We start from the raw sequence: 26998 nt of genomic DNA on the forward strand, positions 1-26998 counted from the left end.
CCCTGGGCTGTTCCCACACCATTTTGTCACCCCCTAAGTGACAGAAACAATCTGAATCTCAAGAAAATATCCCATTTAAGGGTCACGGTAGAGCTACATTTTCCAAACTAACATTCTCGTCACTGTAAACTGGAGGTGGGCTCTGGCATGCAGGCACACAGGCAGGAAACAGAGTGGTGCTTACCCCCAGTTCACTGCCTCCACAGTTTCAATATCCAAGGGATCCACCGACTGAGGGAGGGCCTGGTACAGGGAGGCGAGTCTACCGGTCAGCAGCTCACACAGGCAGGTGCTCTGAGCGAGGCACTTGGCAGCCGCAGGCTCTGGCAGACTCACCAAGAGCATCAAGCCCTCGCACGCTTTCACGGCTATCCGGCCGTCCTGAGAAAGAACACACGTTATTTGCGGAGTTAAAGATGAAAGGATTCAGTGTTTTCCATTAAAGAATAAATGTGTTTCTACTTTAGACACGTATTACTGTGACCATGTTGGGAGTGCAAGGCTGGGACTCACAGGGCTCCTTGTCAGGGTCAACAGAGAATTCACTAAGTTGTAATCCTGTTTCGGCCGACCATCGGAGGCCTCTGGCAGTGAGGTGACATTGAGGTCATCCAAGCTTGCAGACAGCTCATCCATCTGGTGAGGGGGCTCTTCCTCTGGCTCCGTGTGCCCCACCCCAGGAGCACCGGGCAGCTCCTGCGGCTGGTGGCACTGGCTGCTGTCCGCTGACACGGGGGCATCAGCTGAGATGACACTCAGAGTTCCTTTGGAAGCCAGTGACTTGGACTTGTTCTGAAAAGGAACGTGTGTCTGTGAGGGCCATGGTCAGGACAGACATCACGCTACACAGTGAGGCCCTCCTCAAATGAACGAAACTCAGATCACATCGAAATGCCCCCTCCCCTTCCTCTCTGGTGTGAGGATCAAGGCCGGCGCCTCACACTGGCTAGACCTGCTCTCTCCGTCCACCTCTGAGCTACATCTCCAGTTGTAGATTTGGGGTTAGGGTGGCGCAGATGGGTAACACGAGGCCCCACACACTCGGCAACTGCTGCACCGCTGCGTGGTACTGTCTATCCGTTCCTGAACACTTAGAGTGAAATACAGCCTCGTTTAGTTACTCAGGCTAACCCTGAACCCACTTCGTAACCCAGGCAGGTCCTGAACCGGCAAGCCTTCTTCTGCCTTAGCCCTTAAGTAGCCTTCTAGCAGCTGCTACAACCGACCTGTGCCATGAGGCCCAGCTTGGATTTTTCTAGGATAAGCATTCCAGGTGCCTAATTAAAGGAGTAATAAGCTTTACGTCAAGAGAAGACGTATAGACTCAAACCACATTTTAGATGTCACATTTGGATCTCACAGTCGCATGAAGTTACCGACTAGCCACACTAACTACATGCATTTGACTCTGACCACACCATGAGCAGAGTTAACCATAACAACCTGACTCCTGAGAGTTCCCAGCTGCAGTTTAGTTACTAAGTTATCAGAGATACATCACCTCAAGGTCAGTCCTGTTGGGGAGGGTGCAAAACCTCAAAAGTCCAAAGGTTGCCAGCATTAGACTTGAGGGTTCCAAAAAAGTCTCACATTTTCCTTAATTTGCTAACAACTTTTTCTAATGATTTTCAAAATCTCAACCTCTGCTTAGAAGATAAGGAACCACCCCAAGGATGGTTTTAACTGTGCCTGAGGAGTCCATTTGCTTGCCTGATCCCCACATCCAAACACAAAAGAGATTCTTAGCAGGAGTGAATCGTAAGTTTCAAGGCAAATATGTCTTGCTTCCTATTTGACATAGAACAGAAATCAAATTATTCACAAGGCAAAGTTCCCCTGGTGCCAGCCTCACCACAGGGCCAACAGGAAAGGCTGAACCGACTACTTCCCCGGCACCATCATCAGAAACCATGGCCACTGCTGGGTGAGCAGCACTAGCCTGAGAGAGATGAGCCCACGGCACACAATTCAAACAGCCCCATGTAGTCAACGACTTGCCAACTGCCTACAAAATTCACAACATACCACACTTTACTAGAGAGCATCACTCGGGCTGGGAAGATGGCTCAGGGTGAAGGCGCTTGCAGCCAAGTCTTATGATCTAAGTTTGATTCCCCAAGACCCACAAGTGGGGCAAACCAGTTTCTACAACTTGCCCTCTGACCTCCACAAATATGGTGGCCTGTGCACACCCACACGTGCAGATAATAAACATTTTAATTAAAAAAAAAGCAAGCACAGCATTCTCCTTCCTCTGAATTGCTGATTCCGTCAGACCTGAACTCTCTAAGACTGCAGACAGGGAGGCCACTCCTTAGCTGGAGTCTGGTCTCCTGTGAGGCCTGACAGGAGTGGACTCCTGATCCTGTGGAGTGCGAACATGGGAGGCAGAGCCAAGAAACCTTCATTTAGAAAGTCAGGTGACAAGAAACTATGGCCGTAACGAGTGTGTCCCCTTTCCTGCAGATCTTTGTGCCACATTTGTGCGGATAACTCTTGTGTCTCTTCAACTCAGACTCTCTCCAAAGGCAGTGCTCCCCGCTTCCTCCTGCCGCAGCATCTCTTCTCTGGGATCCAGACATCCTGAACACAAGGCACCCCAGAGCACTCGCTCAACCCACTGCTCCCCACTCAGTCAGTTCCCCACATTTCTCCCTCCCAGAGAACTGGCTCAGAAATGCTGCCTGTAACTTCAGTCACTAAGGTACAGGTCTGACCATGTAATAACATCCCTGCTCAAAATCCGTTAATGGCTGCAAGCGGAGAGACACCTCCTTGCCATCAGATCCTTTGACAGTGCCCAGTCTCTGCCTGCTCTCTTTGCACACCCTACTTACACGGCTTCCTGAGCAAACTCATTCTTTACGCTCATTCGTCTCTAGGTGGACATTTCTCAAGGGTCATCTCAAAGATGGCCTCGTCCAGGAAGTCGTTCTGATGGCCATGGGCAGATGTCACCTCTCGTGTTTATTCTGCGTCCTTCTGACTCTCAGCTTGCTCTGCCTCATGTCACTGCCTAACTCTTCTACATGCATGTAAGCCCAGCAGATGCCTGCAATGGCTGGTTACAGGGACAGGTTTCAGATGCACTAGAGAGCGGCAGAGCGGTAGTGGTGGTGACAATCGCTACTGCCCGCACCAAGGCAACACATCGCCATCGCCTGGAAGGCTCATCATCAGCGGGGATCAATCAGCCAGAAGTTAAGCTTTGTTAGCTATAAGAAGCTGTGCAGACCCAAAGACTGACGAGGTAGAGCCACGGTCCTCAAGAAGCGAACTGACCAACAGGAGGACATAAAAGGCATGTCAGGTCAGTAATTCCGGAGCTGGAGAGGCTGTGCCACACTGACTACTATCTACTCAGCACCACGCGCTACGCTGAATAAAGCAGACCTGAGTTTTAAATGGAAATGCTTCTCTGAAGACAGGTGTGTCAAGTACATCCTACGACCAACACACACAAGCCCACAGACTTTCTCTGGTCCATGTAATCATGAGACAAGTTTCAAAGATTTTCACGTATGTTTTGGGGGAAATCCATCTAAAGTACACTAAGTGTCTAAGAAAATATTAGAAAAAAAAAGAATGTTGAAAAGAAAAATCTCAGCCAGGAGTCATGGCTCACACTTGAAATTGGAGCTTTCAGGGGCTGAGAGAGGATTTCTTCAAGTTCAAGGACAGCCTAGGGCTGTACCAAGAATGCTAAGCCAGGGTGGGCTACACAGAAAGGAAAACCAGCCAGGCAGAAAGAGTGCCCCAAGTGCAAGGCCAGCCTGGTCTACACAGCAAGTTCCGGGCCAGCCTGGGCCACATAGTGAGCTCCTGTCTCAAAGCACAAGCAAGGTGAAGAAATCCCACAGTGAGCCAAACTAATCTATTTCTTATCAAACATTCAGAACAAAAGAACTATAACGCAGTTCTAAGTAACGTATCTTTAGAAATCCAAATTCTTGACTAACAGAACTATTTTGATGCAAACTTGAAAAAGAAGATAATAAAGGCACAAATTAAACATTTCAGCCTCCAGGACCACTGCAGATTATTTATTCAACAACAGAAGACAAAGCAACACATCAGAACAACAAACACTGAGACCCTCCCAGACGCCCTGAGACAGCGGGCACCAGCACACACTGCTGACAGAGGGCTGACCACAAAGCCACTTTCCCTCAAGGATGCCACTGCTAGGACAAAGAATGGGACGGGGCATGGTTAAGTCATTACAATGGCTGCCTCCAAGCACAAGCTAAGATTCCCAGCACCCACCACGGGGGCTCACGCCGACAACCCCTGCACTAGGCAGGTGGAGACAGGACGACAGATCCCTGGGGTTTGCTGGCCAGACAGTCTACTCTATCCCAATTGGTGACCTCCAGGTCCAGTGACAATCAGTCTTTCTCTCTCTCTCTCTCTCTCTCTCTCTCTCTCTCTCAGACACACACACACACACACACACACACACACACACACACCATATGGAAACATACATTTTTAAAAAATCTAAAAAAGATTAAAGAAAAAAGTGAACAAAAGCAGAAAGTAGACACAATTTATTTTCCTTTTTAAAGCTGTAAATAAAATTTAAAACATCAATTAAAACAGACCATGGCTATAAAAATAGTACAAAATACAGCAGCCATTCAGGAGGAAAGCAAAGCTGTCGGTAGCTGGAGATGCTGTGCAGCCTGCCCCGCTGCACCTGCTGCTCCCCCCACGACTCCCCGGTGCAGCGCGTGTCTGATTCAACTGCATTCCCTGAAATCCCCTTCCACGGTGACTTCAAGTTGAAAGAAACACTGATCTTAAATGAAAACTACTTCTGGCAGGCAGCACTCGCAGGCCTGAGGCTCCTGGGGACTGCGTCTCAGTTTCCGTCCTGACCGCACGTCCGAGAGTGGCATACCTCCAGAAAGAAGTTGACCAAGTAGGGATCCTGTTTCAGCTTTGCGCACACGATGCATAGAAACTGGATCTCTTCGTTTTCCGTCGGTGTGGCAAGCACCTCGCCACACAGTCGGATTAATTTCTGTCAAAACAGTTTTTAAAGTTTAAAACTCTCTTTGTGATATTGTGGAGGTAAAGCAACAAGAAAATGGATAGAACTTTACAGAGAAGTATAAACATGGCGAGACAAAAGAAAACCCCAATGTCTGCTAATTTTTATGCTATGAGAACAATATCCTCCGTTATTCTTACTCCTAGAAAAACAATACAAAATGACTTGTATATGGGATCCAGTGAGCTTTTAATCTGCAGTCAGGGGAGTGGGTACCTGCACTGGCCTGTGAACGTTGATGTGCGGAAGCAGGGGCTGCCGGATTCTTCCCAGAAGCTTAGTATAGAACAGTAACACCTGCTGCTTCATCCCCGGAGGACACTGGGCACAAGACAGACAACACACACAAATGTTCACAGCAGGACAGACTATGTCTGTCAGCACAGCCCCCCTCAAAGACAATGCCAGTGACTAGTTAATGACTTTGCCATAATAAAAATTTCCATTCATAGCTATGACTGGCATTCTAGAAACACAATTATACACCTGAGACCATACATGGCACACGGGAATGCGGCCTCAGGTGGTTACACACCAGGGTGAGCACGCACTGTTAAGACTAGCATGCTTCAGGCACCATCAGTCTGGTTACTGCTGGGACAACACAGGCCCATGAGAGCCGACTCCCTGCCAGACCAAGAGCAGATCTTGTTACTTAGAGCAATGAGCAGTTTATAACAAATGCATGGACATTAATAAAAAGGCATCTTGTGCATTGACTCCTTTAAAGTGCCAAGATATTTGGATTATAAGTACTATAAAGAACATCACTAGGACGTTCTTAGAGCATGCCAGCTACTTTGCTGAAAAGCAGTAACCCTGACACACACTCCGGATTAAAAGAGTGTGAGTCACCCAAGTCATATGCTCTGACACTGCCTACATCCAGTCAGAACAGTCATGCGCATGTGTATGCCCAGGGATCATCACAGACATGTTACATGGAAACAGGCTAAATATAATCCTCAGCACGATGATATTTTTAGGGGAACAACCACCTTATATTACTCAGATAAAATGCTAACAATATTTATAATCACATATCAGAAATAAGCTTATTAGCAGCACAATTACTAGCATCCTGCTAAAATATCCAACTGATTCAATTTAGAATGGTGAAACCGTACGCTAAAGAATGGGGGCAAGGGACATAATGCAGCTCAGGCTGTCATGGAGCAGGTCTGCTTCTTAGAGAAGGGCGTGCCTAGCTCACATACACTTAACTGGGGCATTACACACTTTGTTAAAAAGAAATTGTCTTTAATGTGATTTACACTGTGTGGAACTAAAATACCATCATCGCATTTAGTCTTTCACACTGCAGAAATTCACAGAACCACTGAGTTTTTAGGCTGGAGGAGGGTCTACCATCACTTCCAGCCGCCCGAACTGCAGCTCACACTAGGGAGTAGGTGTGCAGTGGGCAGCATTCTGGCGCCTGTAAACAATATGGTGTTCACACCACGACAAAACCAGCTGACACATTTCTCAGAACATGCCTCTGAGGCTAAAGATGCATGAATTTGAAGTTTCTGTGGTAAAAATACCACGTTATAACTAATATTATATCTAACATTATTGTAGTATGAGGGCCAGCTTGTTGGGGTTTCCGTCCCGCCCGGTACCCCAACAGCCGGCAAATCCCAAAGAGAAATTACACACAGGACTCCATAAGGTTATAAACTGATTGGCCCTTAGCTCTGGCTACTTATTAGCTCTTATAACTTATGTTACCCCATTATTCTTATCTACGTTAGCCACATGGGCTCAGTACCTTTCTCAGTGTGACAGCTTACATGTTGCCTCTTCGGTGGTCTGGACAGGAATGTTGAGGGAGCTCTGCTTCCAGAACACTCCCAGTCTCTTTGCTCCACCCCTACTTCCTGTCTGGCTTTCCCGCCTATACTGCCTGCCTGGCCAATCAGCGTTTTATTAAAATATGATTGACAGAATACAGATAATTCTCCCACACCACATTATAACATAAAAACTTATGTTATAATATTAGATTTGCAAAGATTTTTAAAAATTCATTAGGCCCAACATTTGCACTGCATCACTGAGATGATTCAGGGACTGTCGGGGTAACAACAATGTTCCCTTTCAGGACCACGGCCTCTTCCAGCACAAGTGTCCTCCCTGCGACTGTGAGCACATGGGCTCGTGTTTACCCTGGGATTCTAGGCAGCTAAGCAGGAGTGCAGTCCTAAGCAGTGGCAGCTCTGCCCTCTGTGGCTGTCATGGTGCACAGGACACGGGAATCCCCCTTCTCCCCAGTCTCAAGCCAAGCACTGCCACGTGCCATTCCCGTCTGGAGCTTTGCCTGTATGACACAGGGTGGGTAAGGGGCTTACGTCGGCTTTCCCTAAGGTGTACAACGTTTCCAAGATCTTGTGATGGAGGAGGTACTCCATACATGGCCCCGTCTCTCCAGACTCTCGCTCATTTTCCTCTTGTACCAGAATGTCCAACATCTGCTCCAGGTGGGACGGAATGTTCGTATCCGTCACGGGGGCTTTATCATCTAAATGATAGAAAAATTACATCAAATACTCGGAAAATTTCTTAAACTTCCAGTGTGCAACTACATTACCCTCCTTCCTGCCTCCATCCCAACTCTGACTAAATGGAGTTCTGAACCACATGTCTGAGGCATGCTCACAGCATGTCTGTCTTTGTTAGACGTGACACGGTCAAGCTGTGATCCACACTGAAACATATTGTCAGTGAATGTTCCTCCGTTATCATTTGGACATGGTCCCTGAGGCAGAATCCAGCTTCTGTCTCCTCTTGTCCACTGTTCCTAAATTATTAATGTTCCTGTGGCCTCTGCACACACTTCTGCCTGCAGTGCCTCCTTCTCACCTACTCAGGACCTCGGCTCCTATAGAGCCCAGGTTAGACCCTGCTCCCTCCAACTCCCTTTCTCTCCATCCTCCGCCTGTCCCAAGACTCTCCCCGACTCAGACAGCATCTGTCCCACACTAATGAATGTGCACACTTGCTTCTGCTATGAGATAGAGAAAAAAAAATCCCTTAAAGGAAGAATGTTTAAATCCTTTAAAGCAAGGCCTTAATGTCAAAGAAGGAAAAGTAAAATCACAAAAGCAGACAGTAATATTAAATGTGGTTTGTCTCAAAAGAGAAAGCTTTGCAGGTCAGCGGCTAAACAGGAACCGCCTCAGTGCGTGTAAACTGACTTTACATCTGAGGGCCACACCCCGGCCTTCACTGAGTGCGGAGCTGCTTCTGCACCTCAGCAGCACAGAGCACACGCACAAAGGAGACTATGCAGCCTAGAGGGGCTACAGTACAGTTTGCTAATCCTCAAGCTAAGCTACCCAAGCCCTTCTCCTTACTGATTACAACAGGAGCAACCAGGAGATAACGTGGGCTCTACTCCTGGCTGCTCCGCTTTCTGCCTTGTTTGCACGGGCGAACCATCCACTGTCCCCAAGGCCAAGTCCCCACTTCAGTGCTGATCCTCTCCTTCCTACGCAGTGACGACGCTCGCAACAACCCAGTCTGACTCTGGGATTCGCCCTTTCCTCCACTGGATTCTCTGAAACCATCTCACATCCTTCCGTCCGTCTCTCCACCTGTTTCTTTTTAAACGCTGGTGCTGGTGCTGGTGATGGATGCTGCACCAAATTCGTGCCAGGCAAGTGCTCTACCTCTGAGTTACCCCTCCCCCCATCCTAGGATCTTACATCTTTCCAAGTAATGAAAACATTTGCGGGGTTTTGGGAGGTGGCTCAGTGGGTAAAGTGCTTACCATTCAAGCACAAGGACCTGAGTCCAGAGCCCAGCACCCACGTAAAAACCAGGTCTGGTGGGGAGAGAAAAGACAGGCCGACCTCAGGAACTCACTAGTCGGCCAATCTAGCAAATCCATCAGCTTGAGGAACAGACAATGTCTCAGAAAGTAAGGCGGAGAGGGCCAACAAGATGGATTAACAGGTGAAAGTCCTGCTGTGCCTGATGACCCGAGCCAACCCCGGGAGAGAGCCAACTCCACAGAGCTGTGCTCTCATCTCTACACATACACCAAGGCATGCTTATTCATATACATGGCGCACGCGCACACACACACACTACACATTACACACATATACATTACACACACACATATACGTTGCACACACACTACACACACATACACATACACACACAAACACACACACTACACATTACACACATATACATTACACACACACATATACGTTGCACACACATACACACACACACACACACACACACACACACAAGGGAGGAGGGACAGGGACAGGGACAGAGACTGAGAAACTAACTGATCAATTTTTAAAAACATGAAAAGGTGGAGTGACGAAAGGCGCCAGGTGTGGTCTCTGTCCCTGCCCTGCTCCCACCCATCCTGGATCTCCCTACACAGCACTCTTCATGGGGGCGAACCACAAACTGTCCATATATTCTCTACCCATTTCTCCTAAGCTTCATCACTGATCATCTCAGGACCCCCGTGTGGGGCTGGACGGACGCATCAGCAGGTGGGAGCACCCAGTGAGGGCCTCTCCAGACAGATGTGACCAAGAGGCAGTGTTGTCTTCTCAGGACTCAAGCAGCCACCTGCCGCCCCACAATGCCACCCCCCGCCCCCCACCCCCGTCACCCTGCGGCCTGCTTCACCTCCCCTAACACTTAGCTGACAAGTGATACGAATGTTTTCATTTACTGTGTGCCTCCCCCCCACCCCCGCCCCCCATCCGCATACAAGCTCTCTCAGGACAGAGCTGCTGGGGCTGCTGTGTGTGTGTGAGGCCAGCTACTCAGTCCCCGCTGCCCAGAACAACAACAACATAGGAGATGCTCCAAAGGGACACTGAGAATGTCCCTAAGAGAGGAGTCAAAGTTAACAATAAAGTAACTGAGAACTCATCTTGAAGCAGATCGTAGGCACGCATGTTCCTTACCTGAAGTTTCTATGTAGTAATGGGTGATTGCCTTCCAATGATAAACAAAATCTTCTTGTAATGGAAGAGACGGTGCAAGCTACAAACACAAAAGACCAGACTTAGAGTGAGGCACTAGACTAAGGGGCAGACTTGACTTGAACTCAGATATCAAATACAATCAAAATGAGTTGAATCCAAAGAAGTAAAACGGTTTACTGAGAAGAAAACCACTTTATCAATACTATTACTAAACTACTCCCACAGTCAACTTTCCCCCAGCTGCTGCTATCACAGGCTTCAGGTGACTAAGCCATCGGGAAAGGGCACGACTGATGACCAGAGGCCTGTGTACCTGGGACTTTGGAAGGGAAGGATGACGAGCAGCTGGCAGTCGCTTACCATCAGCACAGCAAGCACGCAGCTCTGCCAGCGTCATAATCAGATTACACTGCTTCCTACTTCCCATGGCTTTCTGATGTAAATCTTTTTCTTTGTAAGCCTAGGTCAAGCGGTGTATATTTTTAGCAAAACAACTACATGAACAAGACACTACCAATTTCAAGTCTACAAAATGTGTTAAAAGGCAAGCTTTGAAAGGCACTTCATAAGTTTCAAGGCCAGAATTATAGCACTAGCCACCTTGCCGCAAGCCGACCAGCATTAGGGAATGTGTGTTAAATGGAAGAAAGGCAGATGTGGCCACTCCTCTGACTCTGGGCTCTTTTGCTGGAAAGAGGTGGGGATGGAGAGACAGAGAGGTGGGGGACACCCTAGAGGTGTCATCGACTTCTGTCAGAAGTACAGCTCTGACCACTGTTGTGCAGGATAGAACCGAAGTCTGACTGGTAAACTGCCGTTTCATGCTCGGCCTCTAAGTGCCAAGAGTGTTCAACTGTCCAACACTGCGGCCAGCGGTCATTTACAAAGCTCACGTTTGATAATGCAGCAAACTGAGTACACATGCATGCACACGTACGAACACGAACAGGCACACACACACCCATCATGTCCTAAGAAGTCTGTGGCTCTGTGCTGGGCCGCAGCTCCCGTGGCTGTAGGCTGGGGACCGCCACCAAATGACCTGCAGGCAGATCTCTCCTACGCTTTCACTTGTTCCATGATGACCTTCGGTTTCCCAGTCAGCGACCTTTGTAGCTGACAACTCTGTCAACATAATTTCTCAACTCTTTTGCAACTTAAGGGTACAGTCACAGACATGCTAAGCGGCTCAGTCTGCCAGGTGAAATACATTTATGAAAGCAACCGAGTGAAGATTTCACACCATCGCTGGTCTCCTAAGCTGATTCTTCCTGCACTGGCTGTGTGCAGAGATCCTGACCGACAATGTACAACTACCCAGGGCCACCGTGAAGGAGCGAACAGGCAGTTAAACTTTACTTGGTTTTGTGGAGTTAAATTTACTAAAATGGGGCAGACACAGGAGGAAATGAGATGTGTTTGATGCAGTAACAATTCAACCTTTTAGGTGGTGACAGTGCCTCTCCTCCAGCTTCTCCCCAGCAGCTTGGAGGCTTTGCCAGCTGTGTATGGGCAGCCTTGCCACAGAATACCAGCAAATCCCAAGCAGGGTGGCGCTACCACCTCGGTGTCAGAGGGAGGGAAACGGAGGAACTGTTCTAAATTGCCAGTAACTCAGATGAATAACAATCTCATTCAAACATGAATAAATTCTTACTTTGTGAGACTACAGTGAACTTGTCTTTTCTGTTACTAAGATGCAAATGACCTGTTACCACTGCATAAAAACATCTATCCTTTGACAGGGATGGTGACTCAGCACCAGGAGACTGTAATTTAGTGTTTTAGTATTCAGAGATTAAATTCTCAAGACTCTCAAATCTATAGCCACCCCAAATTGCCAGGTTACCTATCTGTGACTTCCTGTTCTCTTATCTGGGACTTCCTGCTCTCCTACCTGGGACTTCCTGCTCTCCTACCTGGGACTTCCTGTTCTCCTACGTGGGACTTCCTGTTCTCCTATGTGGAACCTCCTCCTCTTCAGGAAGTTTTCCCTCTCCACTCTGAAGCACCTGCCACTCCTAGCCTCAACCCCAACCTTTACACTGTTTAACTGCTTCTCTCCCTTAGGCTGGATCTGGACAAGGGTTGGGGTGGGATCAAGGGTTGGGGTGGGCCCATCCCTTTCAGCATTTAGACTACTGGTTTCAACTCAGCAATGGAGCTGAATCAGCACCAAAATACTCATTCCATGAAAAGCGGGTGGCCCAGTCACTGACATGCGGGCCAGCACTACACTGGCCAAGCACATTATCGAGTCTTTAATTACTGAGGTCAGATCGAGGGCCTGGCAGAAGCAAGCACTCCACCATCAGCCCACACCCCTAGCTCTTTTTCACTTTCTGGTGTTACAGCAGGGTCTCACTGCATATTCCAGGTAGGCCTTGAACTTGCAGTCTTCCTGTCTCTGCTGTCTGAGTGCTGGGATTTCAGGAGTGCACCACCCCAGGCACCCAGCCTAAAATGGTGTTGAACTCTCATTCAGAGCTCCTCTTTTGCTCAAACTCCCATCAGAGACCAAAACACCAGTTAGCCGACTTGCCTTAGGTAACAAGGCTCTGCTAGGCACCTGGGCTTTGTCCAACATGTCCAATATGCAAAAGAACTTTCATCAACAAACTAAACAAAACTTTGTAGCCACAACCACTGCTTTAAATATCTACAAAATGTACATTCTAAAAGATCCTACCCCAAACTGTCTTTGTTCTGTTGTTTGTTTTTGTTTGAGACAAGGTCTCTTGTAGTCCCAGCTGGCTTCAAACTCACGTAGCTGGCCTTGAGTTCCTGATCCTCTGGCTCCAGCTCCTAACGGTTGAGATTACAGCATGTACAACCCACATCTGGGTTTGCTTGGTTTTTCTTAAGACAGGGTTTCATGGTACAGCCCAGGCTTGCCAGGCTCTCACTCAGGAAAGTCTCAGAGAGACAAGTGTGAGCTACCACATCTGCTGCCAAGTTCCTTAACACCCTCCCTACCTTTGCTGCGTCTCTACTACCTAGTTCTAGTATCAACCTGAGAACCTTCCCCAACTACACCTAAGATCAGCTTCCTTCTTCCTACAGACCCCAGCCTGGCCAAACCCACCGTGGAAGCATGGAGGCATTATCCACCAGGCACCACACAAAGCTCCCCTACACACCTCATTTTACCCCTGCAGCAATCCCAAGCATCTACTTACTCCCACTGCATGGAGAAGGAGCTTCAAAGAAGACACAAACTCAGTCAGTTTTTATGTCAGGACAGAGGCTGGCCCAGACCCCTACTCTGTCTGGCTCTAGGGTTGATCACACCTTTGCGTGTTCCCTACAGTATGATATCCCATGTGTTGAGCCAGTGGGCACTGGCTACCAAGATACAGACATACCATCTTCACTTTGGCTCTTAAAAGTCTCGCTCTGTGAGAAAGGGACTTGAGTTGGGCTGGGAAAAGAAGTCCCAAGACCGAGTCATTTTCTAAAATTGGTGGCCACTAGCCTTGCCACGAGGCATGTTGACGGAGGGCAGAGGATCAAAGCCCAGAGGTAGAGGGCTTGCCTGGCAAGCAGAAGGCTCAGGTTCAGTCTCCAGTATGGTGGACGGGGTGGATGCTGTCCCCAACAACTGCCTATTAACTATACTTGGAAAACACTGATTCACATTCTGAAGGATGACTTCCACTACATTGGTTAAAACAGGTAAAAGGTCATAAAGGAAACTTCCACTGTGGTATCCCGCAGAACATGTGGTACCCCCGCAGGACCTTTGGTACCCTCGCAGGACATGTGGTACCCCCGCAGGACCTGGCCCTCGGCAAACTCTACATGGGAACTGGTAAATAGTCTAGTCTAACCTTAGGACAGGCTTCATCAGAGCTGAGACATGCAGCACCTGGCTAATGACACGTTCATTCCTGCGACTCTTCCTGACAGACACATGCAACATGAGAGGAGTATCCTTTCGGGGAAAAGGAGGTAAGAATCACATTCTGTGCTTGGCTTCTCTCCTACCCTTATACTGTGCCTATCGGCTTAAAACACATTTATGAACGTGAAGCCTTGAAAACATCCCCCCACTCTGTGTAGTTATTGGCAAATGAGGGAAAATCATTTAAATATACATGCCAGGTGTGAGAGCATGCTCCTGTAATCCCAATTATCTGGGAGTCTGAGGCAGGAGGACCGCAAGGTTGAGGACAGTCCAGGCAATTAAGTGAGACCCTATTTCAGAATAAAAATGTAAAAGTTGGAGAGATGGTTCAGTAGTTACGAACCTCGTGCAGAGGACCGGGTTTGGTTCCAGGGACTTTGGCATCCTTTTCTGACCCCCACAGGCACCTAGCATATACTCGGTTCATATACATGCAAAACTCTCACACATGAAAAAGTAAATCTAAAAAGTATTTTTTTTTCTTAGTTTAAAAGGGATAGGTACTGAGATGGTCCAGCAGTCAAAGACACTTGTTGGTGTCTGACTACCTGTGTTTGATTCCCCAGGACTCATGGTGAAAGGGAAAGATGTCCCCAGACTTGCCCCTGATCAAGTGCTGTGGTCTCACACACACACGCGTGTGTGCGCGCACACACATACACACACACTCACACACGCGAGCTCGCACACACATGCATGCACTCATTCAAAAAAAAAAGTCATGATAAAAATGTTCAGAACAGGTCAGGGGTGGGTAGATGCCTGGTACAGAGCTCCCCTAGCATTTACCAAGGCCCTGGGTTAAATCCTCAACAACAGAAACTAAACAGAAAACAAAGCACCAGCCTGGGGTCCCAGATCTTGGGGGAGGGGGGAAGAAAGATCAAAAGTTTAAAGTCATCTTTGGTGACTTAGCAAGTTTGAGGCCTGTCAGGGACCTTGACTCAAAAACAAAACAAAACAAAAAACTTAAACTCCTAATCTAGATGAATATACATCTAGTCAACCTTAAAAAAATATAGAAGGCTTGTCTGACTGCTATGGACACTTGGCCAGCGACAACACCAGGAGGCCAGGGAGGGCAGCACAGTTCTGAGGACACAGGCAACGATAACTGAAAAAGAGTCTGGTCACCCTCAGGCCTGGGATTCCCTCCCAAGTCTGCAGAGCCCTGATGAGTCTACGCACTGGAATGCTGCACCACAACATAAAAAGAGAAAGAAAAAGTCAACAAATTATGGAGCAGAAAGACTTGTTTATGGATAAAAACAAGCGAAAAAGTCAATGAGTAACTAGGAACTAATCTTGGGTTATGAAAAACATTCAGCTACCAAAGGACGGCTTATTTACCATTGTCTAAGAGTTCTTTCCCAGGAGAATGTTGAAGGGGGCATAAAAATATTCTTCAAGGGATGAGAGACCAAGTCTATAATCCCAGCCCTTGGGCAAAGGAGGAAGGAAGATCTACAAATTTACAACTCTAATTGTTTGCTGACCCTAAAACTCATCGTGGTATTTGATTTTTTTTTTTCTTTAAAAAGGTATGTGAATTTGAAAGTGATTAGGTCATTCTCAATGTAAGTTCAGGACCAGTCTGGGCCCCCTGAGGCCCTATTCCAACAAAAAAGCAGAGCAGGACCAGCTGGATTTCAGGAGCTGGACTTTTTCTTGGTAAACTGTGTGGGTGGCAGATCAGCTTAGAAACCAGCACTGAGCAAGTGGACTTGACATTTTTTCCAGGGGCCAGACATTTCTCCCTAGAGTAGGCGAACCTAGTGAACTCATTCCCCTCACTGACAGAGCAAGACAGAGACACTGACTATTACCTAGCCAGTCTCTCTCAGGTAATTTGGTGATGTTAATGATACATGCAATTATAAAAAGATTACAAAGTTAGAAAACACAGGCCTTAGGACAAAAACGAGCTAGGCTTGGTGATGTGCCTAAAACTTAACACTCCAGAGGCTAAAGCAAGAAGTTCAAGACCAGTCTGGGAAACCTGGTAACATTCGATCTCAAAAAAAACAAAAAACAGTAGGAGAGCTTCTGCCTAGAACATGACAAGCCCCAGGGCTTAATCCACATAACTTATTTCATTATTTCTAATTTGTCATCATATTACGTTTGATGACTCTTTATAATCTAAAGTATAATTCAAAACATCAATATAACTGTTCTTAAAACTTAATTATTTTACGAATGCAGACTGACTCTATATAAAGCAGAAAAAGGAAGCGTCTCACAGCCCTGTCGTTTGCCACCCGTGTCAACACAGCTCCTCACCCTCTTTCTTTCTTGGTCTGGTGTGTCACCAGATGGGGAGGGGGACAAAAACAAAATACCTAAATTCCATATACTACATAACTGGAAACTGTATTAAAGTTCTGTCTCCATAACTAAAATTTACAATTCTAATTTTGTTAGCTGACCCTTAACTTCACTGTGGTGTTTGTTTTTCCCCCTTTTAAAAAGTAGAGTGAAGTTGAAAGTGTTATTGTCCTTCTCAACATGTAAAGAAAATGTCATCTTAAAAATGAACACAGTAACTTTCTTCATACAAAGTAACACTCAATCCAAAATAAGCAAGTAAAATGAAGCGGTGTCGAGCACTGGCAAGGCATTCTCCTTCTGGGTTGTTCGGGTCTTTTGAGTAAGGTCCCTCTATGCGTTTAAGACCGGCCTCAAAGTACAGCGGTTGCAGGCTGCGCCAAGAGCGTCCGGGAAGCGCAATATTAGCTAAGAAAAGGGGAAACAGACGGTGCGAGCCCGGAGATCGCGGACCTGCAAACTCCTGCAGACCCATCACCCAGGTCCCGCCGAGGTGGGCCGCCGAGCCCGAGCAAGCAATCGCCCGCACCGGCGTCACCCGGGCCCCGCGGTCCCACCCGCACGAAAGCCAAAGCAAGCCCAGCCCACCGGCGCCGCCGTTCTATTGTCTTGCGCGGCGCCGGCCCGGAGGCCCCGGAGGTTAACGGCCCGGAGGCCCCGGGAGCCGCCCGGTTCCGGCCGGGAGGGCAGAGGATGCGGTGGGGAGGAGCGCGCAGGCCTCCCCGCAGCCTCCCCTGCGCCCCGCAGCCCGGGCGGCCGATCCCCGCCACCCCACACCCCGCGCGGCCTCACCGCCTCCACGGCGTGCTGCAGGATGGACGTGAGCTTGGAAAACATCCTGTCCCGGGACTGCAGCAGCTTCTCCCGGGACGACCTGGAGAGCTCCTCGATGCGCCGCCGCCGCCCCTGCTGCGGCTGCCCGGGCCGCTCCAGAGTGAAGGCGGGTGCGGGCGGGGAGCTGAGGACGGAGGCCGAGCGGGAGGCGCGGCGGCGCGGGGGGCGCGGGGAGCACGGCGGGCGGCTCCGAAGACACGCGGCTGGGACTCGGGACCCCACGGAGCTCGGCGGTGGCGGTGGCGGTGGCGGTAGCGGTGGCGGCGGCGGCGGCGGCGTCAGCGGACACGGTGGCAGGAGGCTCGGGCTCTTCCGGCAGCGCTGCCCGCCGCGTACTGCAGGGGGCGCCGGTGCGGCCCGGGGAAGCCGAGGCCTCAGCTGCCTGCGGCGCTGGACGTGGGGCGGGGCGCGCAGAGGCGGCGGCGGGGAGGGCGGGGCCGGCGCGGTGCACCGGGAGCTGCTCGCGCTCGTCTTTCGGTGAGCGGCGCAGGGTGGGGGTTTCGCAATGACACGTTGACATGGTGCTTACGTGTGCACCGTACGGGGGCGGGGACAAGTCGGGAAGGCCGCTAGGGAAATACCGGCATCCCTAACGCCAAAACGACCGGTGGGCCCGCGTGCTAGGAACTCGAGCGCAGCAGAGGCGGGGGTGGGGGGTGGGGGTGAGTCTGCTGGACTGTAGAATAGCATCGTCTTATCAAAACCGGAAGTTCCGAGTGGACACGTGGGACGAGGGTTCGGTTAAATAACTCAGGGTAGTGCCTTGCAACGTTTCAATGTGTTCCTGGAAAAGAAAGGAATCTTTAAGATGCCTCAGACCGATGAGTGGAGTGTGATAAGCACTGAGCTGGAGGCTTCCTAAAACACTGCATCCGTATTGGATCCTAGAGGAAACACTGATTTCGACTGGACAATTTTAATTTGGTTGATAGAACTTCTGAAAAATCTTGGTGAACTTTTGCTTTAAGCTGATGTTAGCATTTCACCGAGAGGATCGATCAGTACGTTCTGGATTAGAGGAGTCGATTTCTCATAACCTTGGGTGAAAACACCTATTTATAGTAGAATTCCTTGAACAGAGGACAGAAAGGGCAGAAAAGGTCAGCACCGCTCATAGCCGGTTTAAGAAGCCGGGCCCTGGAGCTGGGTGCCTGTTGGGGTCCGACTCTGCCACTCTAGGGCGTGGGGTACACGGATTTTCACAGGCTTCCGTCATCATACTATTAGTAACCATGTAGAGGATGGGAAACCAAGGTATAAGGTAAGGGGAGACTTGAGTCTTCTTCGTTTCCTTTCTTGGGTTGTGTATACTTCTGCTGTGCTCAAAGGGCGGCAAACACGACCTCATTTTCTGTAAACTAAAATGCTGACAATATCCTCTATATTTGCTGAATATTGAAATGTGTTCCTTTGCAAATTCAGGCTCCTTGTTCCTGCTCCAATCTAGAGCGCATAATGTTTGTTATTGTTATTATTCATAATACTTTATTAACTATAATAAGCTTCCTGGCCTAATATGGCATTTTGTATTTTTATAATGCCTAACAACCACAACTGTGTGACGAGGTATGTTTAAACAGATTGTGGGTTGTGTACGACGGATATTTAACTTTGCATACTTATTATAAACACAATAAAATATATATTTGGCTCTGGGTTAATACCAATACTCAATGACTTATCTACCTGCTACCTAATTTCTGAGATGCACGAGTTAATCAGAACGGTCACTGAACCAGTGGTTATGGTTGCTATTCTCATCCTGGCGTGCTTGGAGTAACACTAATGTACAGCGTGCTGAATGCGTGGGTGCAGTTGGACGCACCTCAACAGTTGATCTGAGAAAGCTCAGGAAGAAGCCATCCTTACCCATAAAAACACCATGGTTGCCTGAAATTCCTCAGATGGGACCTTATGTATTTATTCTGTTTGCTGAAGGCAAGTCATAAATTTAGTCCTTTTTGAAAACTGAATTGGGGCTGGAGAATGCTTGCTAAGAATGCTTGGTGCTCTTCCAGGGTTCCCAAGTTCAGTTCCTCACACCTGTACCAGGTGGCTCAACCTCCTGTAAGCCCAGTTCCGGGGGATCCGACACCCTCTTCTGCCTTCTGAGGGCACGTGCATGTCTGTGTACTTGGAAGAAGCACACACACTTAAATAAACAGAGAAGGCCTGGAAAACTGAGGCCCAAGTAAGATGGAACTGAGAGAGAGAGAGATATGATGCTAATTTTCAGTGTTTGGCGACTTCTGATTCACTGGGTGGATGGGAAATAAAAACATTAGCAACATCTGCTTCACAAATCCTGCTAAACCGAGTAAAAAGTTTCTCCTCTGTAAACCCAAAAGGACAAGGAAGTCGGTAGAAGAGATGGTAGCAGATCTAGAAGAACTGGAAGACAGTTTAAAAGGAGTTAAAAAGCCAGGAATAGAAGCAATGCATTAATCCCAAGAACTTGTCATGGTTTAGGAATTAGTAACAGAAAGTGGCTTTCGTGTGAAATGTCCCCGTGGATAGTTAAGTTTGAGCACTTGGTCCCCAGCTCCTGCTGCTGCTTGGGGAGTTAGAGAACCTTCAGGAGGCGGGGCTTCCTAGGGGAAGTGCACACTGGGAGCCTGGCTTTGAGATTTTATAGTTGGCTCCACTTCCCTGTCCGTGCTCCCTGTGTGGAGGTGAAGTGAAATTGGATTGCTCAGCTTCCAGACTTCTAGACTGGCCTCAAGCTCGGGCTGCCATGTTTTCCCTGCCGTGATAGACTGTCCTCTCTGGAACCATAAAGTAAATCCTTTCTTTCCTAAGTGGCTCTCAGTTGTGGTGTTTGTCACAGCAACGGAAAGAGCAAATGACACGATCAGGATCCTAAGTGGTGGGACAGATGAAGTTTGTTGAGAATCCGGTAGACCCCCTCACTGCCCTCTGCAGACCTGGCATAAGATGATATGTCAGGAGAGGGTAGAAAGGCCATCTTGGGATAGCGGGAGAGAAAAGAATGAAGTGGAAACGGGCAATGGAATGGACACATTTCTACCCCACCCCTGCCTCCTAGGACGGCCAGCCAGCCTGCTCTCCCCTGTCTCCAGGGACCATCAGCCAGCCTGCTCTCCTGTCTCCTGGGACCATCAGCCAGCCTGCTCTCCCCTGTCTCCTAGGATGGTCAGCCAGCCTGCTCTCCCCTGTCTCCTAGGATGGCCAGCCAGCCTGCTCTCCCGTCTCCTGGGACCATCAGCCAGCCTGCTCTCCCCTGTCTCCTGGGATCACCAGCCAGTCTGCTCCTGCTGAATGGAAAGAATGGGAATCGAGAAAGACCTGACGATCCTGACGGGGAGCCCAGTCCATTCCCCTGAGCTCCTGCCATGTGCCCAGAGAGCTCAGTCAGTCTTATGACCTCTCCTAAATGGATCAGACACCATGACACCATCAGCAGTATGAGGAATGTGTATAAAATCCATAATAGAGACTGAAGAAGAACGTGAGACGTGGAGAGACTCAGAGAAGGTGAGTTTGTATTGAACAGATGGAGACTAAAACATATGGAAAAATGTTCCCACCACTCTCCAGGAACAAAAGACAATTCTGCCTGAATAGAAAGAATGGTCTGCTGTGTCTAACGCAGCAATGGCAGAGCACAAAGGACAGCCTAGAAACCAAGAGGAAAACACAGAAGTTAAAAATGAATATAAAAACGATGGAAACATTTCCCCAAGTGTTTCCTAAAGACCAGTGAAAAGCCAGGTCAGGTATTCAAAGCCAGCTCGGGCAACATAAAGCATTCTAGGCCAGCCTGGGTTACACAAGACCCTGTCTGTCTTGGATAGGCTTTCTATTGCTGTGATAAAACACGAACCAAAACCAACTTGGAGAGAAATGTCTTTGCTTTATCTTAAAATTCTTGAGGTCACATTCCATTACTGAGGGAAGCCACGGCAGCAGCTGGAACAGGGCAAAACCCTGGTGGCAGGAGCTGATGCAGAGGCTATGGTGGGTGCTACTTAACTGCTTTGCTCCCCATGGCTTGCTCAGCCTGCTTTATTATAGAACCCAGGATCACCTGCTCAGAATGGTACCACCCATGGTGAGCTGGGCCTTCCCACATCAATCACCAGGTAGGAAAACACACTACAAGATTTCCCACAGGCTAATCTGATGGGGGATGGTTCCTTAACTGAGGTTCTCTCTTCCCTCTGCTGTGTCAAATTAACACTACCATAAAAAAAAGCAAAGACAAAACAATAACAACAAAAGGCCGGGTGAAAGAACTGTTTTTAATTAGACAGCCTGCTAGTGGTCACATAAAATGAGAACTAGTCAACAGATAGCTCAGTTAATAACTTGCTAATTTCTAAGCATGAGTTTCCAGGTTGGGAGCACCCATTCCATATCAGAACAATGAATGAAAATAAGCTCACTCCATCAGACACTTGTAAAATTTCAGAACACTAGGTTTGAAGATAGATTGTGAAGACTTCCAATGAGAGGAAAGAAAAACGTGTTCTTAAAAGCCTCAAGAGTCACGGCGACCTGATAGCTCCCAGCAGCAGCACAGGAAGGAAGAAGGCGCTGGGCAATGCTTCAAGTTTCTGAGGCAAAATCACTTCTAGCCTTAAGATGGACTAAGACAAGGTTGTACTGCGTGTGAGAATAAAGGAAGACATTTCAGATGCAGGAGATGCTGAACACTGTTTCCACTTTTGCTCTGTCTTGGGAAACTGAGAGTGTTCCATCCAAACTCAGGGAGTAAATAAACAAAGGGCAGGAGCGGGTGAGACAAAGAGGTGAGGAAAAGTGAAGGAAATTTTTGTTGAGTCTGAGGATGACAGCAGCTGGTGAATGACCAAGCAGTTGAGACAGGAATGGTCAGAAGAGTTTGGAGGGTGTGGGGATGCAGTTGGTAAGTAGAATATGTATATATTTGAGCAGGTTTTCTAGAGAATAGGAAAGTTTGATATTGGCGTAGTAATAAATTAAAACCATAACAGCTAAGTAGCGGGGGGTGGGGTGGGGGGGGTGGCAGCAGCAGGAGCAAGAAGATTCCTGTTAACACCAAACATGCTGTGTTGCAGAATGTTTGTTTACACTGTGAAGATGTGTCTCTGCCAAGGCACCTTCTCATAGACTTAATAAAGGGCTGGATGGCCAGTAGCTAGGCAGGAAGAGGTTAGGCGGGACTTCCGGGGACAGAAAGGACTCTGGGAAGAAGACGTGTAGAGTCACCAGCCAGATGAGGAGGAAGCAGAATGGGCAGTACAGAGACATCAAGGAGGCACTGAAGAGGTCAGATATATGGTACAGGGTAGAGGTGACTGAGCCACGTAGAAGAACATAGATTAATAAAAGCAGGTTAAGTTATTAGAACTAGTGAGACAAACCTATGCTAACGCCCAAGCTTTCATAATTAGTAATAAACCTCCATATTGTTATTTGTGAACTGGCGGTCCAAATAAAAGTTCAACTACATAGTGATGTATGAGCAGGTGGTCAGTCTACATGGCACTGATGCTCAAGTCAGCCCATATATTCTATGTTGATACATAGTAGACATGCTGCTAGTACACACAGTCAGTCTACATGACACTAATACATACAGTAGTCCACCAGACACTAATACACATGGTCCCTCCACGTGGTGCTAATAACATGGTCAGTCTACATGGTGCTAATACACACAGTCAGTTCACATGGGGCTAACACACATAATCTACATGGCACCAATACACATACCATTTACAAAACCATTATAACATAAACTGTGAACACCAGTCCAGTTAAGGCAATAAGGCAATGACATTACTGTATCAGGAAAATGAAAGGATACACATAGGTGGTGGGATGGTGTGTGTGTGTGTGTGTACACTGAATTCTCATCACCTCAGTGGGGAAACATCAGCACATTAACAGCTGCTGAAGAAACGGCTTGGAGCTTAAGAATACATACTGCTTTTGCAGAGAGCCCAGGCTGCTTTCAGCACTCACAGGGCGGCTCACAAACAAACCTATAACTCCCACTCTGGAAGATCTGATGCCACCTGGACTCTGCTGGTGCCTGCTTGCACCAGCACAAGTTAATAAAACGAGGGCTGGAGAAATGGCTGCCCTTCCAGAGGACCCAGGTTTGATTCCCAGCACTCACACGGTGGCCCACAACCATCTGTAACTTTCCCCCCAGAAATTTGAAGTGCCCTTTTGGCCTCCTTTGTCACCAGACCCGCACATGATAAAAAGACAGACATGCAGGTTAAAAAGACAGCCATCCAGCTAAAAGTAAACACATCTTTCAAAAGTGCCGTAAGCATTTTCTTCAAAGAAAGGAAGTAGCTAAGGACAACATCCTCTGACGGTGTTGACAGAAGGTGGCTCTGTGAAACAGGAAACGGTTTGGATGAAGGACCGAGGCTTTCACAAAAAACCCTGTAAGAAGCTCTAGGTGAAACCGTGTGCTGGCACAGTGCAAAATTTGTTTGGCAAGGGCAGAAACAAAAGGCATTTTAATGTTTCTTACTCGTGGGAGTTAGTAACCTGTCAGAGAGGAGGAGTATGGTGAACTCAAAAACCAAGGTAAGGCCAACCACAATTTTCAGGTTTCAGAAAATATGAGCATAAATGAGAACAAGAAGCCAACTATTGCTAAATTTTGACTTGGACGAGGCTAGGGAAAATGTCATTATTGAAGCAGCGAATGTGGAGACCATAGACAGTGGAGTCTTGGGGGACAGCCCAGTTGCTAAAGCACCATCCACACGAGCTCAGGGACCTGAGTTCAAACCCCAGCAAACAGAAATAAGTCACGTGCTGGATTAGCCACTGGCAATCCCAACACCAGGAAGTGGAGACAGAAGGACCCTGGAGCTTCTGGCCAAGAGGCCATGTTCAATCCGTGAGCTCTGAGCCAATGAGAGACCCTGCCTGTAAACACGAAGTGAGGAGCTCCTGAGGTTGACCTCTGGTCTCCATGTACACACACATGCTCACTGGCACCACACATGAGCAATAAATACACACGCACAGAAGGGAATAAGAAGGGAGAGGAAAGGGTGCTGTTTGCGGTATGTAGGTCTGGTCGGTTGTGTAATCGCTTCTCTGAGAGGTGTCTGGTTTGAGGCAATAAATTTGACTTGAGAAGTAAGAAGAGAGATCTGGGCTTGGAAAAAAGATATAAGAATCATCTCTAGAAGTCAATAGTCAAGATACAAGAATAAAGATAGCTCAACAAGTGGTATAGCCAAAGAAAAAAGACAAGTAAATAAAAACTTGGGATCACTTCTAAGAAAGGGCTGGGAGGTAATTTATTTTTAAAACGAGCTGTCTGAGACAGGAAAATATATTTTATGAAAGTCCAGGAAGAAGTGTCAAATTTCGAGCGGCTAGTTCACACTGTAACGGATTGACTTTGGTACTGGTTACAGGCTTGGTCTGCTGAAGGTAATTTGACAGCTCTAACGTGTATAGTTGATCTATAAACTGTCCCCCAAAAGGCTCACATATTTAAGGAACGGTCCCCTGCTTGTCCATTCAGTGACTGGGTGACAAGAGCTCTAACTTCTTCAGAGGGTTAATCCCTTGATTGGGTCCCTTTGTGGTGGCATTATTACGAGGTGGAGCCTAGTTGGACAAAGTAGGTCACCAGGGCCGTGCCTTGGAAAAATAGTACTTTATCTACTCCCTCCCCAGTGTTCCACCCTGTTGCTCTGACGTTCTCTCTCTCTCGCCGTTTCTGTTTCCAATGGCCTGCTCTGTTACAGCCTCTCTCCTGCGATGGTCTGCTTCACCACAGGCCCCCAGCAATGACACCATGTGACCTTAGATCAAAGCCCCTGGAACTGTGGGCAAAGATATATCTTGCCCATTTTGAGATGTTCTTGCCAGGAATTTTGTCACAGAAAGTGGCTAACACATCACAGATACAAAGAGAACCAGGTTGATCTCAGAAAATAGGCACTAAAACCTAAACACCCTGCTGTTGGGGTCACAGTCCTTCGATGTATTTCTTGTGGAATAAGTTTTTTGCACACTGTGTAGATGTGGCTTTGCCAAGGCACCTTCTGATTGTTTAATAAAGAGCTGAATGGCCAATAGCTAGGCAGGGAGAGTTTAGGCAGGACTTCTGGTCAGAGAGAGAAGGGGAGATGAATCTAGGTGCAGGACAGATGCCGGTGGACACGGAGAAGAAAAGGGAGGTGCAAGATGGAAGAGAGGTAAAAAGCCATGACAAAAAATAATAGATTACTATAAATGGGTTAATTTGAGTTAAAAGAGCTAGTAGGAGAAGCCTAAGCTATTTGCCGACCTTTTATAATTAATAAGGCTCCGTGTTGGCGGTCCAAGGAAAACTCCTTCTACAACTTCTGATGACAGCCTGCAAACTCAGCTCTTGGTGACAGTGTCTAACCTCATTCCCGGGTTCATCTGTACAGGACTATGCCTCAAGCTAAACAGCACCCATCTTCAGGAGTTAGGCTGGTCGGCCTGCTGGTCAATGGCCTTTACAGCTGGGTTTGGTGATTCCCGATGCTACCTGTGCGAGGAGGGAGCAGGAAGGTCATAGGGCTCTCCTCTGAGAACTCAACCAGGCCTCTCAGACAGTGGTATGCAGTTCTGCCCTCATTGTTAATGGTCCCAGAGTCTCTGAGAGGCAGAGGATCTGTGCAGGCAAGGGAAGGGCTCCATTCACACAGCCATGGGGCTCGGGGGTGGGTGGGGTGTCATCCATGCCAGTGCACACCATGCAGGGAGACCGCTATAAGGTCACCTGTCAGTCTGTAAACAAGCCTAATACATTAATTGGCTTCCTAGAGTAAACTGATGGAATTGCGCCTTGCTTTGTTGTTGGGATTGCAGGAGGACTAGCATGGTTTATATCGCTCCAAGAGAAGGAATTTTAGCAACTCCTAAGCATTTTACCCATGGAAAAGGCTCTGTGGGAAAGCCTGCTGTTTCTAGGACAATGGAGTTTACACCCACTGGAGGACTCAGCCAGTGGGGAGAGAACCTGGAGGCTGAATTATTGCAGATCAGTCCTGTTCTTCATGGACAGTTCTAGGAGGAATTCTGAGAAGCGATCCAAATGCTTTTCATGAGGTCCCAGTGGGATCTTGTGCCCAGTGACCATCATGGGGACCCCAGTGATTGTCATGGGGATCCCAGTGACCGTCATGGGGACCCCAGTGATCGTCATGGGAACCCCAGTTCCCCTCTTTTGCTTTTCTTGTGTCTCCCGTATGCTCTCCACATCCTCCTTTCCTGAGAGCTGGAGTAAGCCACTACAGCCATGTTTACTTCCAGATCTACTTTTAAGCAAGTCCACTGTGTCAGAAGAGCTGAGTGAGCAGGCCAGCTGCCACAAGCCAGGAAAGGCTGGGGGAGACATTATTTGCCACCTTCTCTCCGCCCTAGCCTACAATAACAAAGCAGCTCCAGGAAATGGCCAGTTCCTGCTAGATCCAGCTGCACAGAACAACAAAGTCCCACGTAAAGTGGCTTAAAGCAGTTTATTTCCTTAAGTAAAAGAAACTTGGGGTGTCTAGAGAGGTACTCAGCAGTTAGGGCAGTTGGGGCTTTTCAGGGCCTGGCACCCACATCAGGTGGTTCAGCAGCGCCCTCTTCTGGCCTCTGTCGGCACTGCGTATGCATAGCACACACACACACACACAAACATAAATATAAATTTTTAGTTAATTTTTTGATTATTTAAAAAATGTATATGGATATTTTTCCTGCATGTAAGTATGTGTATCATGTGTGTGCTTGGTGCCAAAGGAGCCAGAAGAGGGCATGGGTCTCTTGGAACTGGAGTTACAGATGGTTGTGAACTGCCATGTGGTTTCTGGGAATTGAACTGGGTCCTCCGCAAGAGCAGTCAGTGTTTTGCCCAACAACAACAACAACAATTTAAAGAAGTTTCTTGGGTTG

General features: G+C 48.0%; 1 protein-coding gene and 1 non-coding gene across 3 annotated transcripts in view; one reads left to right on the forward strand and one right to left on the reverse strand.

The window, feature by feature from the left end:
* Fhip2a (FHF complex subunit HOOK interacting protein 2A) overlaps window positions 1-17237 on the reverse strand; it is a 28054-nt gene extending 10817 nt beyond the window's left edge. Inside the window, exons 1-7 of the mRNA XM_085694147.2 lie at window positions 17054-17237; window positions 10006-10084; window positions 7411-7580; window positions 5273-5377; window positions 4904-5026; window positions 514-792; window positions 185-381 (exon numbers count right to left, since the gene is read on the reverse strand). Coding sequence (XP_085550273.2) covers window positions 185-381; window positions 514-792; window positions 4904-5026; window positions 5273-5377; window positions 7411-7580; window positions 10006-10084; window positions 17054-17098 — 998 coding nt within the window. The 5' untranslated portion in view covers window positions 17099-17237. The remainder of the gene's footprint in view (window positions 1-184; window positions 382-513; window positions 793-4903; window positions 5027-5272; window positions 5378-7410; window positions 7581-10005; window positions 10085-17053) is intronic.
* Window positions 17238-17516: 279 nt separating this feature from the next.
* LOC125393471 (uncharacterized) lies at window positions 17517-22549 on the forward strand. Of its 2 annotated transcripts, none has more exons than XR_015738322.1 (2): window positions 17517-17572; window positions 20142-22549. It is a non-coding gene; the product is annotated as an uncharacterized LOC125393471 (transcript). The 2 variants fall into 2 exon arrangements; XR_015738321.1 differs by lacking the exon at window positions 17517-17572 and adding an exon at window positions 17593-18356.
* The last annotated feature ends 4449 nt before the right edge of the window (window positions 22550-26998 follow it).

Source organism: Myodes glareolus, chromosome 7, assembly GCF_982192425.1.
Source record: "Myodes glareolus chromosome 7, mMyoGla1.1, whole genome shotgun sequence".
NCBI classification, from domain to species: domain Eukaryota; kingdom Metazoa; phylum Chordata; class Mammalia; order Rodentia; family Cricetidae; genus Myodes; species Myodes glareolus.